The following is a 13,016-nucleotide window of genomic DNA, read 5'->3' on the forward strand; positions in this document are numbered from 1 at the left end:
ATACGAGGCCTTTAACATTACTCACAATCTGCCAAGTAACTTTAGCAAATGTAAATTAGAATATTTACAATTCAGTGAGGGGTATTACAACATGTTTGTTTTTTTTCTAATTTGTATTTGTTATATTACATTTTCTTATTAATATTAACAAAAAAATTTAATCAATTAATTTGAATTTTTAACTTTTATGTTCATCTTATCCATGGAGTCTTGAGTAGATGGCGATTGGGTGCATTATTAAGGCTCTTGTAAATGTTAAGCCACATGTTCAACCCCTCCCAATTTTAGTGCTATTCTTAGACATGGCCATCCTATAACGTCACCGTTATCAAACTTACAAAAATACTTTTTATTTTCATCATTAAAAAATTATTATTAATATATTATAATGAATCATTTTTTATTTAGATAATATTAAGTCATAAAAGGTATATAAACCAATTTATTTCTATTCTTTTCATCCCAAGTAAGTTTTTCTTTCTTTTAATTTTTTTAATATATTTCTTATTTCTTTTATTTTTTTTGTTGTTCTCAATTAAGTATAATTTATAATATTTATTTATTCATTTCTTATATATTAATTTATACTTATTTTATATTTGAATTATTTGTTTAATCATTAACATTATTTTAACATTTATTAACATAATATTTATTATTTTTTAGTTACTATTTTGTTTTCATTAAAAATGTTTTTCCCCTTTTTATTATTATATATTAGTTGACTATATACTCACTTTATTAATTATATCATGATTAATTTTTAACAGTTAATATTTTTTATTTTTAAGTATTTTGAAGTATTAATTTCTATTATTTTATAAAATATTTATTTTAATCTCATGGATATAGGTGGAGCTTCCACTTGGAACACTTTAACATATCTAAATGCTAATATAACTTATTTTTAAAAGATGTATCACAAGCATATCTAACTATAAAAATCTTCATATTCAAATTTAAGATTTTAAAGCCAAAATTAGTGGATTCTAAAGGGTCATGGAAGTTGTTTTTAGTTCACTATTTGGAAGAATATTAGGCGGGGTCAAAGAACTAATTTTAACACAACTTTTTCCACTTAGTCTAAAAATCTATTTAGAGGTATTTAGAGATACCTTTTGTGTCTACTATGATTTTAGTGCTTACATTATTTAATTTTGTCATTAAAAACTTTTCCACTAAATTCATTAGTATATTCTTACTTAATAATTTTCCACATCAAAGAATAATCTTTATACCCTCTTACTATCATATTTTCTCTTTCAAATTCCTATGTTGGCTAGAATGACCCATAAATGTGAATGCTATAAATGTTCATGAAAGCAAATCATTTGAATATATTTCAAGACTATAAATTTATAAAATTTGATGATGGAAAGTGTGAAGTGTATCTCCATTGAATAAACTTATTCCATTTCATAGCAAACCTAATGTCCACTTAATATTAAGAGCTACAAAACTTCATCTAAGGAAAAAAAGTCATGAAAAAAATCCTTTAATGCTATTTTCTCTAAATAGTTTTTTGAGTTAACACAACATGTAGTTGTTGCATTTTAACTAGTCCTTAAATACTTCTTCTTGTGAGTATTTTCAATATTCCTTATATTGTTGGATAAAATTATTATTTTTAATTTTTGGAATAAACTTTTTATATTTTAAAAGATCTTTTCATGGTTACGCATTTGGATACAAAAATCTTATTACTAACTTGCTCTTTAATTAAATTAAATAAATATTCCCTTTTAAAATTTGTTTAGGATTGATTTATTCTTTAATGAAATTTAATTTGTTTAGATTATTATTTTTTAAATAGCCTACACAAAACTTATCTCCTCCTATACTATAATTTTTTGTTTAACATATTTTGCTCTATATAAAACTGAAATCATAAAAATAAAATATTTAAATGAATATTAATAAGTTTTAATAATGTCTCTATTAATAATATCCACATCCTTCTTCCTAAAACCTTCCTTTTTCCTAAAAGCAAAAGCAAAAGCAAAATAAAATAAAATAATCTCCTAAAAATAATGCTATATAATATATATCTCAAGAGAGAGGTTTCAAATTAGACCTAACCATATAGCACAATAACCTTGTAAAGTAACTCATGATTAAGAATTTTTTCTTAATGAAGCTAATCTTTGATAGATTTAAAAAAACTAATTCCATTTTTTTAAAGAAACTATATAATCTAGAACTCAAGGGAAAAGTTCCAAATTAAACCTAACTATATATCACGAGAACCATATAGAGTAACTCATGATTAAGAATTTTTTTTAATGGAACTAACCTTTGATAAATTAAAATAAAGCTAAATTGATTTTTAAAAAAATGCTAGAACTCAAGGGAAAGGTTCCAAATTAAACCTAACCATATAGCACTAGAACCTTATAAAATAACGGGTGATTAAGAATGTTTTGTTTTTAAATGGAACTAACCTTTAATAAATTAAAATAAAGCTAGGTTCCAAATTAAACCTAACCTTTAATAAATTAAAATAAAGCTAGGTTCCAAATTAAACCTAACCATGTAGCACTAGAACCTTATAAAATAACTGGTGATTAAGAATGTTTTGTTTTTTTAATGTAACTAACCTTTAATAAATTAAAATAAAGCTAGGTCCATTTAGAAAAAACCTATATGAGATAGGCAAAATGAAGGAAGACCGACCAAGCTGCCCCCCCTCAATTGGTAAGTCATAAAAACACTGTGTGATAATGGCAAAAATGAAAGAACACATACAACCCCGTGGCCTCCTCACTTGATAAGTGAAAAGGAAGTACATGCATGTTCCAACATATTTGATTAATGAGGCAAACCTACATCCCTCCCCAGCTGCAGCCTACTCAATTGGTAAATGAAAAGAAGCAAGTGCATCTTCCTTGTGCTAGGTTTATTGGCAGATAGTGGCAGGGTCTCCACCAATACACAAGAATACACGGCTGGCCTTGTCAAGGTTATTCAACGTAAAGCTCATTCACTTTTTATGAGTGTTGTGTGAGCTCATCACAAACCCATTATCGTTTTCGAGATTACCAGTTCTCTACGCCTTCCCTTTATCCATAACCAACATTGCATACTTTTATTAACAAACATTCAAACTTATAAGGGAACCATTTTCGTCCGACTACACTAAACCATAACAAACAATTTTCTATTATCGAAAACCCTGAAATGGGTTTCATTTGGCATTTATGATGTCGTGCATGTCAAACTGAAGTTAGGTATTGTTCCAATCGATTGCTTGCACAACCGTAAGGAGAAACACATTAGAGGCCGGGAATATAGAGCTGTTTTTTTCATCTTTGAATTAAAAAAATCCGGAAGCCAAGGCAGGAAACCTTGAATCTTTGTCAGCACTTATCCTCAGAACTCTAAAGCATATTCTTAGGGCACCCTCTTTTTCTGAGAATGTTGATTGGATATTCAACTGTGAAATAATTGTTTGCCATTAACTGAAAAATCTCTTCTGGATTACATAATATGGCGACAAAGTATATTATATTCAAATTGCCACTTTAAAAAGTGGCGCGTGCGCTTCACTGAATGCTTGTACTGCCTAAGCACGAGTGCTCATGGTGGAACCAATGGGATCTCACAAGATATTACAATATGAGCCGAGTGTAGTAGTAAAGTGAGAAAAATTCTTTAATGCTGTTTCTTGCAAACACTTGTCCATTTCTCTTTGGTTAAAGTTTGTGTGGCTGCAAATATATTCCCCGGAGATATGCCAATCTTGTTCCCCCTTTACAGAAAAGTTGGCCTTTTGGTATGGAAACGGCCCATTTGTTACACGGTCTATTTTCCGCGTAATAGGAACACTAGGGTTTGATTTGGCCGGATCGATCTAGGGTTTATCCAACCAATTCCACGTGATATCGGACTTTGAGTCGATTCATTATTGATTATGCTTCGTCATACCCCAACTCTTCTTCTGTAGTGTGCACATATCTGCGTTTTGTTTTGTTAACGTCTCATTTTCGCTTTACTTTATCGACGCATTATCCACTATCTATTATTTAGCATTGCTGCTTCGTTCCTCCCCACGGAAAGTGGATATCTTAAAATAAGGAGGAAATCAAATATGCTACAGGGAATATCTCCTCTGTGATTTGCTTACGGAAAGTAAATTTGTGAGAACAAGAAGTTGTGACTGGCAATTGTGACTGCCTAGCTGTGATTTTCTTAATCATGGCCTTAACGATTGCTATCGCTGTTGATTAACCTATTCCATCAATGTGGACTGAGAGATTCTATTCATTTTGTTTTTTTCATCTATAAATATGGTTCCCAAGGTTGCGGATTATGCAATCTCTGGTGCCATGAATGTTAAGTACCTCCGAGTGCATAAATAGAGGAGTCGAGTAGGAGAAGCTTGAGTACACACTTTGCATTAGCAGGAAAGGGTGTTCAGTTTTTAGGTTTTTGGAGATTTGATTTGATTATCAATGGGGAAGCTAATTGAGCAATCGAAACCCTATGTAGCCATGATATCCCTGCAATTTGGGTATGCTGGCATGAATATAATCAGTAAAGTCTCTTTAAGCGGAGGGATGAATCACTTTGTTCTTGTAGTGTACAGGCACGCTGTAGCTACAATAGTCCTTGCTCCTTTTGCTTTCTTCGTGGAAAGGTAATGCATAAGTTCATTGGCATCACAAATCGAATTTATTTCTCCTACTAGTATCATAAACATATCTTTATAAGCGCATTAGAATCATAAATGCAATTTATTTCTCCTAAAAACATTATATTGATGAAAAATATCATAATGATTCAGTAGTTGCCCGATAAATATACTTGCCAAACATAAAATAAGTTTATCAAAATATCATCAGGATTGAATAGCTTCTGAACTAACATACCCATTAAACATAAAATGTGTTTATCTTTGTTTTCTTCAAATAATTTTTACTACTCTAAAAGATCTCATTCATTCAAATATAATAATTGTAACTTTTGCATTGCAGGAAAGTACGACCCAAGATCACATTTAGCATTTTCTGCCAAATTTTTGCACTGGGTTTATTAGGGTATGTATTATTTCTTTTTTATAGCAATTGGATTCTCTTCATATAATCCCCTCCATCTCTCATTGTGTCTGTGAAGATCATTGGCAAGCAGTTTAATTTGAATATGCATTGATCATAATGCATGTTGGCAGGCCAGTGCTCGATCAGAATTTCTACTACCTGGGTCTGAAATTAACTTCTCCAACATATTCCTGTGCACTCAGTAATGTACTCCCAGCCATGACTTTCGTGATTGCCCTTCTGTTCAGGTAATCAATTCTCTCCAAACGTCGGTACTTGTCATCATTATTTTATTTTATGGTCTGATGGGAAATCTGTATTTGTTCAGGATGGAGAGAGTGAATATAAAACAGGTACGCAGTCAAGCAAAAATTCTTGGAACAATCGTGTGTGTAGGGGGAGCAATGCTCATGACGTTATACAAAGGTCCTCTTGTTCAGATGTTTTGGTCTCCTCGTCATCAATCCCGCCAGGATAACCAGACATCTGCGCCACCAGCAGCTGTCATTGATGAAAAAGACTGGATTGTCGGCTCTCTTCTTATAATTGCTGCCACTCTTGCTTGGTCAGGCTTGTTTATCCTCCAGGTGATCACATATCTTTGAATTTTCTACTTCAAAAAGTATATATATATATATGGAGATGTTGCTGTGAAATTCTAGGTAAACATGTTTTTCCCTTGGGTTGGTTATGCTAGCTGTGACTTCCGGTCTAGACTGTGTACAATCCAGCATATTTCATGCTATTACTAGGCCTGGCCAATTTTGCTGACCATGTGCGTTAGTAGATGTTATTGAAATTAATTATGTATATTCAGAAATTGTGCGAATAGTTGATATAGTTATAGATATATATTAAGCATTCTATTTATAAGATGAGAAGGTTTGTAATGTCTTCATATAATCATGGGTTTAGTGGATGGTGTTGGTGTTGATATAGCTTGTAAGGTAGTAATCCAAGTTTACTGCATGCTCCTGATATAGTTTGTATTTGAAACTCGGGTAGCAACAAAAAAACCTCATCAACCCTGATAAAATGTTTAGTATGGGATCCAAGTTTTCCAAGTTTGCAGTCCATTGAGTTGTATGTATGATCGATCATGGAGAAATCGAAAACCCTAATTCATGATTTTCAATGTGCAGGCTAGGGTTCTCAAGCAATATTCTGCTCAACTTTCCCTGGCCACCTTAATATGTTTTCTAGGGACATTGCAGGCAACGGTTCTCGGTGTTGCTTTTGTACGTGAGCCTTCCATGTGGGCACTAGGATGGAACGTCAACCTTTTAGCTGCAGTCTACTCTGTACGTTTCTTTTAACCACGTATGAATTCAAGCTTGGGAGATTGACATGTAAAAATGGTTTTGTTTTACATATAAATATTTATATATTTCATATTAGGAATATGCATGTCCTTTCTATTACAGATTATTATCTAGTTTAAATTTATTGGGGATTCCTGAAATATTCTGGGATTTGATAGAAACTGACGAAGCTAATTAGTTGATCTCGACCATGTAGATCCTTGAATAATCGGGGCATCCCCAATCCACATAAAAATATCAGTTTATCATATCACTTGTATAAATTAAATCTAGATCATTCCTACTAAACACTCAAAACAAACCCAATTAGCTACGAATGCAAATAATTTAATTCGTATATGAAAATAATTTATTGAGAGTAATTACTATTGTCGCTTACAGGGAGTCGTGTCATCAGCAATTGCATATTATGTGCAAGGTCTGTGCATGCGCCTGAAGGGACCTGTATTCGCCACAGCATTTAGTCCCTTGATGATGATAATCGTGGCAGTTATGGGATCCATTATCCTCTCTGAGAATATCTATTTGGGCAGGTTTGTAATTTCAAAATTCTTGATCAAATCCTGAAATTGAAATAGGAGGTTTTAATTGTGTTACAAGTAGCATGACTTAAAGTGCTAATTACTTGCGCTGATGGGCTGAATACAGTGTGTTGGGAGGAATTATGATATCAGTAGGACTGTACGCTGTTCTGTGGGGAAAAGTGAAGGATAGCAAGATCTCAACAGAAAAAATTTGCTCGGAAGTGCTTCCCAATTCTACAGAAATGTTCCCTCAAAATGTAAACAAGGTGCAAGACATAGAAGCTCCCTCCAACCAGCCCATGAAAAAGGCGCCTCAAGCTGGAGATACTACCATTTTGATCAGTGGAGACAACTATCCAAAAATTTAATCATTGTGTTCAACACTTTTTACACAACGCTTATAGTTTGTGTTGTTCGCTATGAGTTAATCAGAGAGAAATATAGATCCCTCAGTCCTTACCCGCCCCCAGAGTCCAAATGTTAATAACTTCAAATGTTTTCTTGTAGTGATTTCAATAGATGAAACAATGGAACTGGACTCCATGATGCTTTTGCTGTAATAAATACTCGGCAAATGTAATAGAACAGCTTTTTGGAAATCGTATTGCATTTGGATATCTGAAAACTATTGATTTGGCAATAGAGTTGCACAACTATAAAATTTAAAACTCTAATGGACCAGCAGATCATTCACAATAAGACATTGAATATTTGAGATGTTTTTTTGTCGACTAGTCTAGTTGTTTTTTTGAGTGGTGATAATTTTTGGTTTATTGGGTTCAAAAGCCTTTAAAAAATTGTAAGTTTTTTGAGCTTTGTAATTGAGAGTTCATAATCAGGATAAATTTTTTAATTACAAGATTCCTATTACAAATAAATAATTTCTCGCAATCTTAGGAAAGTTTCGATCACCAAATTAAAAAAAACGAATAGAAAAAGACATATATTATATTTATTCCCCATAATTGTAAGTGGATTTGGTAATCTTTTCACATTCAACCGAGTCGTCAATTGTAATGGACTTTGTAGATTTTTCGCATTCAACGGGAGACGACAAAACAAATATGAAAAAGTGAAGTAAATAAATATAATTTCTTTCATCAATTAAACTTTGTACAAACGTCGACAGAATAATTGTGTGAAAATGAAGTCACGATATGAATTTTTTTTGGTCATCAATTAAATGCTGTAGAAATATCGTATATGGTAAAGTGCCCGACCTTATTGTTCTTAGGTTGCCATCATGACATGGTTTTTACCTTTGAATTTTCAAGAAGTTGCATGTTTCAATATTTCGATTCTATTTCGATCGAGACATGCTTTTAAATTAATATTTATAGATTTTTTATAATCCACATAATTGAAAACTGTGTTTTTTTTTAAATAATTAAATTATATTTTTTCAGGGTTGATTTCATTCCTTAATATTTTGTAGTTAGATTTATCTTTTTCTCATATAAAATCAACCAAAAAAATATGACTCAAAAGAGTCAAAATATTCTATTAAACTACCAATTAAAATGGTATATATATATATATATATATATAAACTACCAATTAAAATGGAATATATATATGTGTGAGAAATTGTATTTTTTATTTTATTTAATATATTTTATTAAATATGGTAATTAAAATATTTTATTATATATGTCATGTTATTTCGAAGTTTATGTTGAGCATAGATATTGAATATGGAAGTTGAAATTATTTTTTTGTGAGAATGTATCTCACATATCTCACAACTTTATTTAAGATATAGTCATCAATTAAAAAATTATATATTTTTTGCATTTTAATTTACATATTTTAGTAAATTTGGTCATTAAATATTTTATTATATATTCCATGTTATGTGTGAATTTTATATTGATCGTAGAAGTAATTATTGAATATGGACATTGAAATATTTTATTTGTGACAATATATCACACATGTCACAAAACTTTATTTAGAATATATTTATTAGGAAAATTAAGATATACTTGTTAGAAAAATCCACATGTCACAGACTAAAATTGAACACACAGATATATTAAATTGATATTAAATTATTTTACTTAGAATAAGTATTAAATTTGTTTATTTATGATCTACTTTATTTTTATTTTATTTTGATCTATATTATAATATATTATATTAGTTAACATGGATATTTAATTATCTTATTTAAGAGATACATTAAAATATTTTTAATGGGAAATTTTAAATTTCAGTTAATTTTTCAATGCATAATGTTAAAATTATGTTATATAATATGAATATGACAATGTTTTAGTTATTGTTATTATTGGAAGATTTTTTTGTTATCAATATTTTTTCCTTTAATATAACAGGTTGATTTTAGGTTAGGAATGGACAGAATTAAATATCTCCTTCATATTGGTTTGTAATATAAAAATATTATTTTATATGGTACATGTCAACTATATATTAACTAGTAAATGAATCACATGTTTCCTTCTACCAAAAAAATGATAAATATATATATATATATATATATATATATATATATATATATATATATATATATATATATATATATAATCATATATTTAATTAATTTATCTTTATATCTATCTTTGTATCTCATGTCGATGTAAAATTAAAATACAGTATTTATGGACTGAAAAGTTTTTTTTTGTTATTAGTATCTACCATCCATATTGAATGATTTTTTTTTGTTACATACATGCGTTATATTAATACAAAAATATTGTATTAATCAAAATATGTAATAGAAATTCAAAGCTAGTTAAAAAAAATTGTCCTCAATACATTATGTTGAAAAGATGATAAGACATAAAAAATCATAAAAATTAAGTAAATTAGACTATTATACATAATTTACTTAATTTTTGAAATGTATGAGGATATAAATATTTTCATGCTTATTATGTATTGATATTTTTGGATATTTACTAGTGATTTAATTTATATATTTTCCTTAAATCAAATGTCATTGCTTTTTATAAAACATTCCAAAATTTAGTATAAATTTTTAGAAGTTATAAGATTAAATGATTTAATCTCATATATAACAATATTCTTTACTTTACTCTAAGGAATTGGGCGCAAGCTCTGGAGGCACATATTGGGTTTGTGATAGTGCAGGGTTCAAATCTCCAAAAACATGCTCTATTTGGTGACAATTATGAAAAAAACTTATATTTTGAATAAAATTGTGAAAAAAACCATATAAACCAATTCTATTTCATGATTCGTAACCATTGGAAAAAAAAAAAAAAAAATTTCCCTGATTTAACTAAACTATGATCGTATTAGACATCCTTTTGAAAAAAAAGGTGATGTAAGAAAATAAATTCTTCATCATAACATTATTTTTTGGGGTGGTGAATGGGCGGAATCCACAGTTGTCTGGTTTATATTTTCGTTTGAGCGGCAGATAGGGTCAATTAGTATCGAACGAGGTATGTTTCAAGGATTGTCTGGCTTTTATTTTCTTTTGAAGGGCACGTAGACTTTGAGGTTGAACCCGTTATGTTTAAGATGTGTCTAAACATATCTTATAATGCAGGAACATCCAGCTAAGGCACCATGACCGGGTGTTGGTCCCTGCCAAGTTGGAAAGTTGAGTTAACATCTTGTTTGTCTTTTATGTTTAGTTTGTCACAGTAGGAGGTAGGATTTTTGTTTCTATCTTAATCTCTGTATTAACCAAAGGTAGTTTGGTCGGTTAGGGTTATTTACGTGTCTGTCTTTGACAAACCATGGATTAATAATTGTCCTGTTATTTTAAGAGGAAAAGACAAAAGTGTCTAAAAGGAAAATCTTGTCATAAAGATAGAACCAAATGCTTAATAGCTATGTAACTGTAAGATCTACAATTGAAAAGTAACTGTACAGTTTCATTAACTATAAACAAAAACATATAAACGTAACAATGAAAGTCATGTAGGGGGTTCAACATTTCTTGCATTCTAGTAATAATAATAACAGAGAAAACAATTCAATCCATCTATGTGTCCTACTTTACTTTCGTTGTGCTTCCTAATTAACGAACATCTGAATAGACAACATACTGTTCACAGACCATTACATTTAATTCTTTTTGTCTTTCATGAGAAGACAGTCTTAACAACGAGACAAAAGAGCAAATGCCAGAACGAGGGCTTAAATTTCTATTGAAGAAAACAACATTGACTGAATAGGAGAAACACAAATAAGTTCTAGTATGGGTCAAGCATCCACAGGCCCAACGACAATTTCTATTTTTGAAATTGACTGTCAAACAAATTACCAGAGAAACCACAACATTCTTTCCTGTTCATGGAAAACATTACAAGCATAGCCGTAAAGCAACAATTGCATTTCCAGGCGTAGAATCCAGATTAAAAAGAACGACGGCCTAAGCATATAAATAACATTCAGGTAAATCGAACCCAATGTTCTTTCCTGGAGTTTTTCTTCAAATTACAAAAGAAAATGTATGAAAATATACAGTAGCATTGCAAGACAAAATACAGACAAATATATAAGCCAGTGGACGACAAACCCTAGGTGAGGGTTTTGAAAATTATTTCTATACATAACAAGTTACAGCAAATAATCACCAGACAGTGGAAGCCCAAGACAAAAATATGACCAGAATGCCACCTATGGCCAGGAGCCACATTTTACAAGCATCGAGGGGAGACAAACCCTCATACCCAGAGGCCTATTCTAAAAACAAAAAAAAGACTGAAGATAATTCATGTTGGAAAAGCCTACCAGACAAAGACCGAAGTGTTCATTTCCAATACATCCAACCGCAAACCCTAACTCCTGCAGAGAATCCAACACACAGGTGTTAGCACCACATTAATAGAGAAGAAAAAACTACAGTGCATGGAAAACAAATAATAGAGGTCACATCTATCTTACCTGAGGGATTTGTAGTGAGAACAGAGGACGAGCCTTCCACCCACGGGTTCCAACCAACTGCTAAAACGAAGGAGCAAACACGTTAGAAACTGAGGAATGAAAATGGAAAATTGAATCACGGAGAGAGGAGGCTACCTGCAGTGAACACGAGGACCGAAGGACGCCATTGTTTCGAGCCCCGAACATATGCCAACCACTGAGTTGTAAACCAGACCATAACATACCAAACCACAACTCGAAACACGAAGACTTATTGAGCCAACAACAAAAAAGGCACAGAGAACCACTTACCTAAGTGATGACAAGAACATTCACAACTGCCCAACGAACCAGGGCCAGAGACTAGTCACACAGGCATAAAGAAACAAGCACAAAAGTTACATTGTCGGACCAGCAAGCATACCAAGAGGCACGCCCAGAAATTGCAGCGCAGCTGCATACCCCAATCAGCAGAACCATAACCGAACGAACCCTCGGCAGGCACAAGGAAAATGACTGTATGAGTGACAGAGGAGGAGTTTTGGCAAAGCAAGGAGCGGGAAATGTGACCCAAGGTGAGTACACAGCTTTGATTGCGGAATTAATTGCCACCTATCACTTTCCAGAAATATCCAAGGGTTGGTACTCACACATGAAACCACAGTTGTAATACCTTTACAATCATATAATCACTTATACAATCACTTAATTGTCATTTGTCCAAACAGTGTTGGGCTAGTCCCATCATAGTGGTATCAGAGCAGGTGAAATTGACTGAAGAAATGGAGTTAGGAAGGAGAGGTCGTGGAAGAGGTGTTTGGAGGATAGCAGAGGAAGGACTGAGAGATGAGATCAGGATTCTTACTACCTGTTTGAAGGCAGTCGAAGCAGGGAGAAGAAGAGACCCAGAGTTAGGCGATGATAGCGAAGAGGAAGCTAAAGCGACAACAGATGGATCGGATGGCGAGGCCCCAGAAGTGAGAATGTTGAGGTCTATTTTAGTGGCAAGTAGTAAACCCAAACCAGAACTCCCAAACTATGATGGCAGCCTATCCATAGAGGTTCTATTGGATTGGATTAGCGAGCTGGATAAGTATTTTGAGTGTGAGGAAGTCAGTGAGGACCACAGAGTTAAGTTTGTTGCGACAAAGTTGAAGGGACACTAGCCCTGTGGTGGGACAGTGTCCAAATAGAGAGAAGGAGATTGAACAAGTTGCCGATTAAAACCTGGTCAAGGATGGTGGCCAAGTTGAAGGGCAGATTTCTGCCGA

General features: G+C 32.0%; 1 protein-coding gene across 1 annotated transcript; it reads left to right on the plus strand.

The window, feature by feature from the left end:
• Nucleotides 1-4,301: 4,301 nt before the first annotated feature.
• On the plus strand, nucleotides 4,302-7,481 carry LOC149209644 (WAT1-related protein At5g07050-like). The gene is made up of 7 exons (XM_089396425.1): nucleotides 4,302-4,636; nucleotides 4,974-5,036; nucleotides 5,168-5,284; nucleotides 5,365-5,623; nucleotides 6,179-6,337; nucleotides 6,740-6,891; nucleotides 7,007-7,481. The coding sequence occupies exons 1-7, from the start codon at nucleotides 4,452-4,454 to the stop codon at nucleotides 7,248-7,250; spliced, it is 1,179 nt and encodes a 392-aa protein (XP_089252551.1). The 5' UTR covers nucleotides 4,302-4,451; the 3' UTR covers nucleotides 7,251-7,481.
• Nucleotides 7,482-13,016: the final 5,535 nt, after the last annotated feature.

The sequence above is a fragment of the Pinus tabuliformis genome, chromosome 1_2 (assembly GCF_031772625.1).
Source record: "Pinus tabuliformis cultivar Carrire ecotype Pingquan chromosome 1_2, CPIR1, whole genome shotgun sequence".
In the NCBI taxonomy this organism is placed as follows: domain Eukaryota; kingdom Viridiplantae; phylum Streptophyta; class Pinopsida; order Pinales; family Pinaceae; genus Pinus; species Pinus tabuliformis.

Excerpts from the sequence above, each read along its gene's own strand:
- LOC149209644 (XM_089396425.1), top strand. The coding sequence starts at position 4,452 with ATGGGGAAGCTAATTGAGCAATCGAAACCCTATGTAGCCATGATATCC. Across the intron at positions 5,037-5,167 it reads TTTGCACTGGGTTTATTAGG|GCCAGTGCTCGATCAGAATT; the intron begins GTATGTATTATT and ends GCATGTTGGCAG. Across the intron at positions 5,285-5,364 it reads GTGATTGCCCTTCTGTTCAG|GATGGAGAGAGTGAATATAA; the intron begins GTAATCAATTCT and ends GTATTTGTTCAG.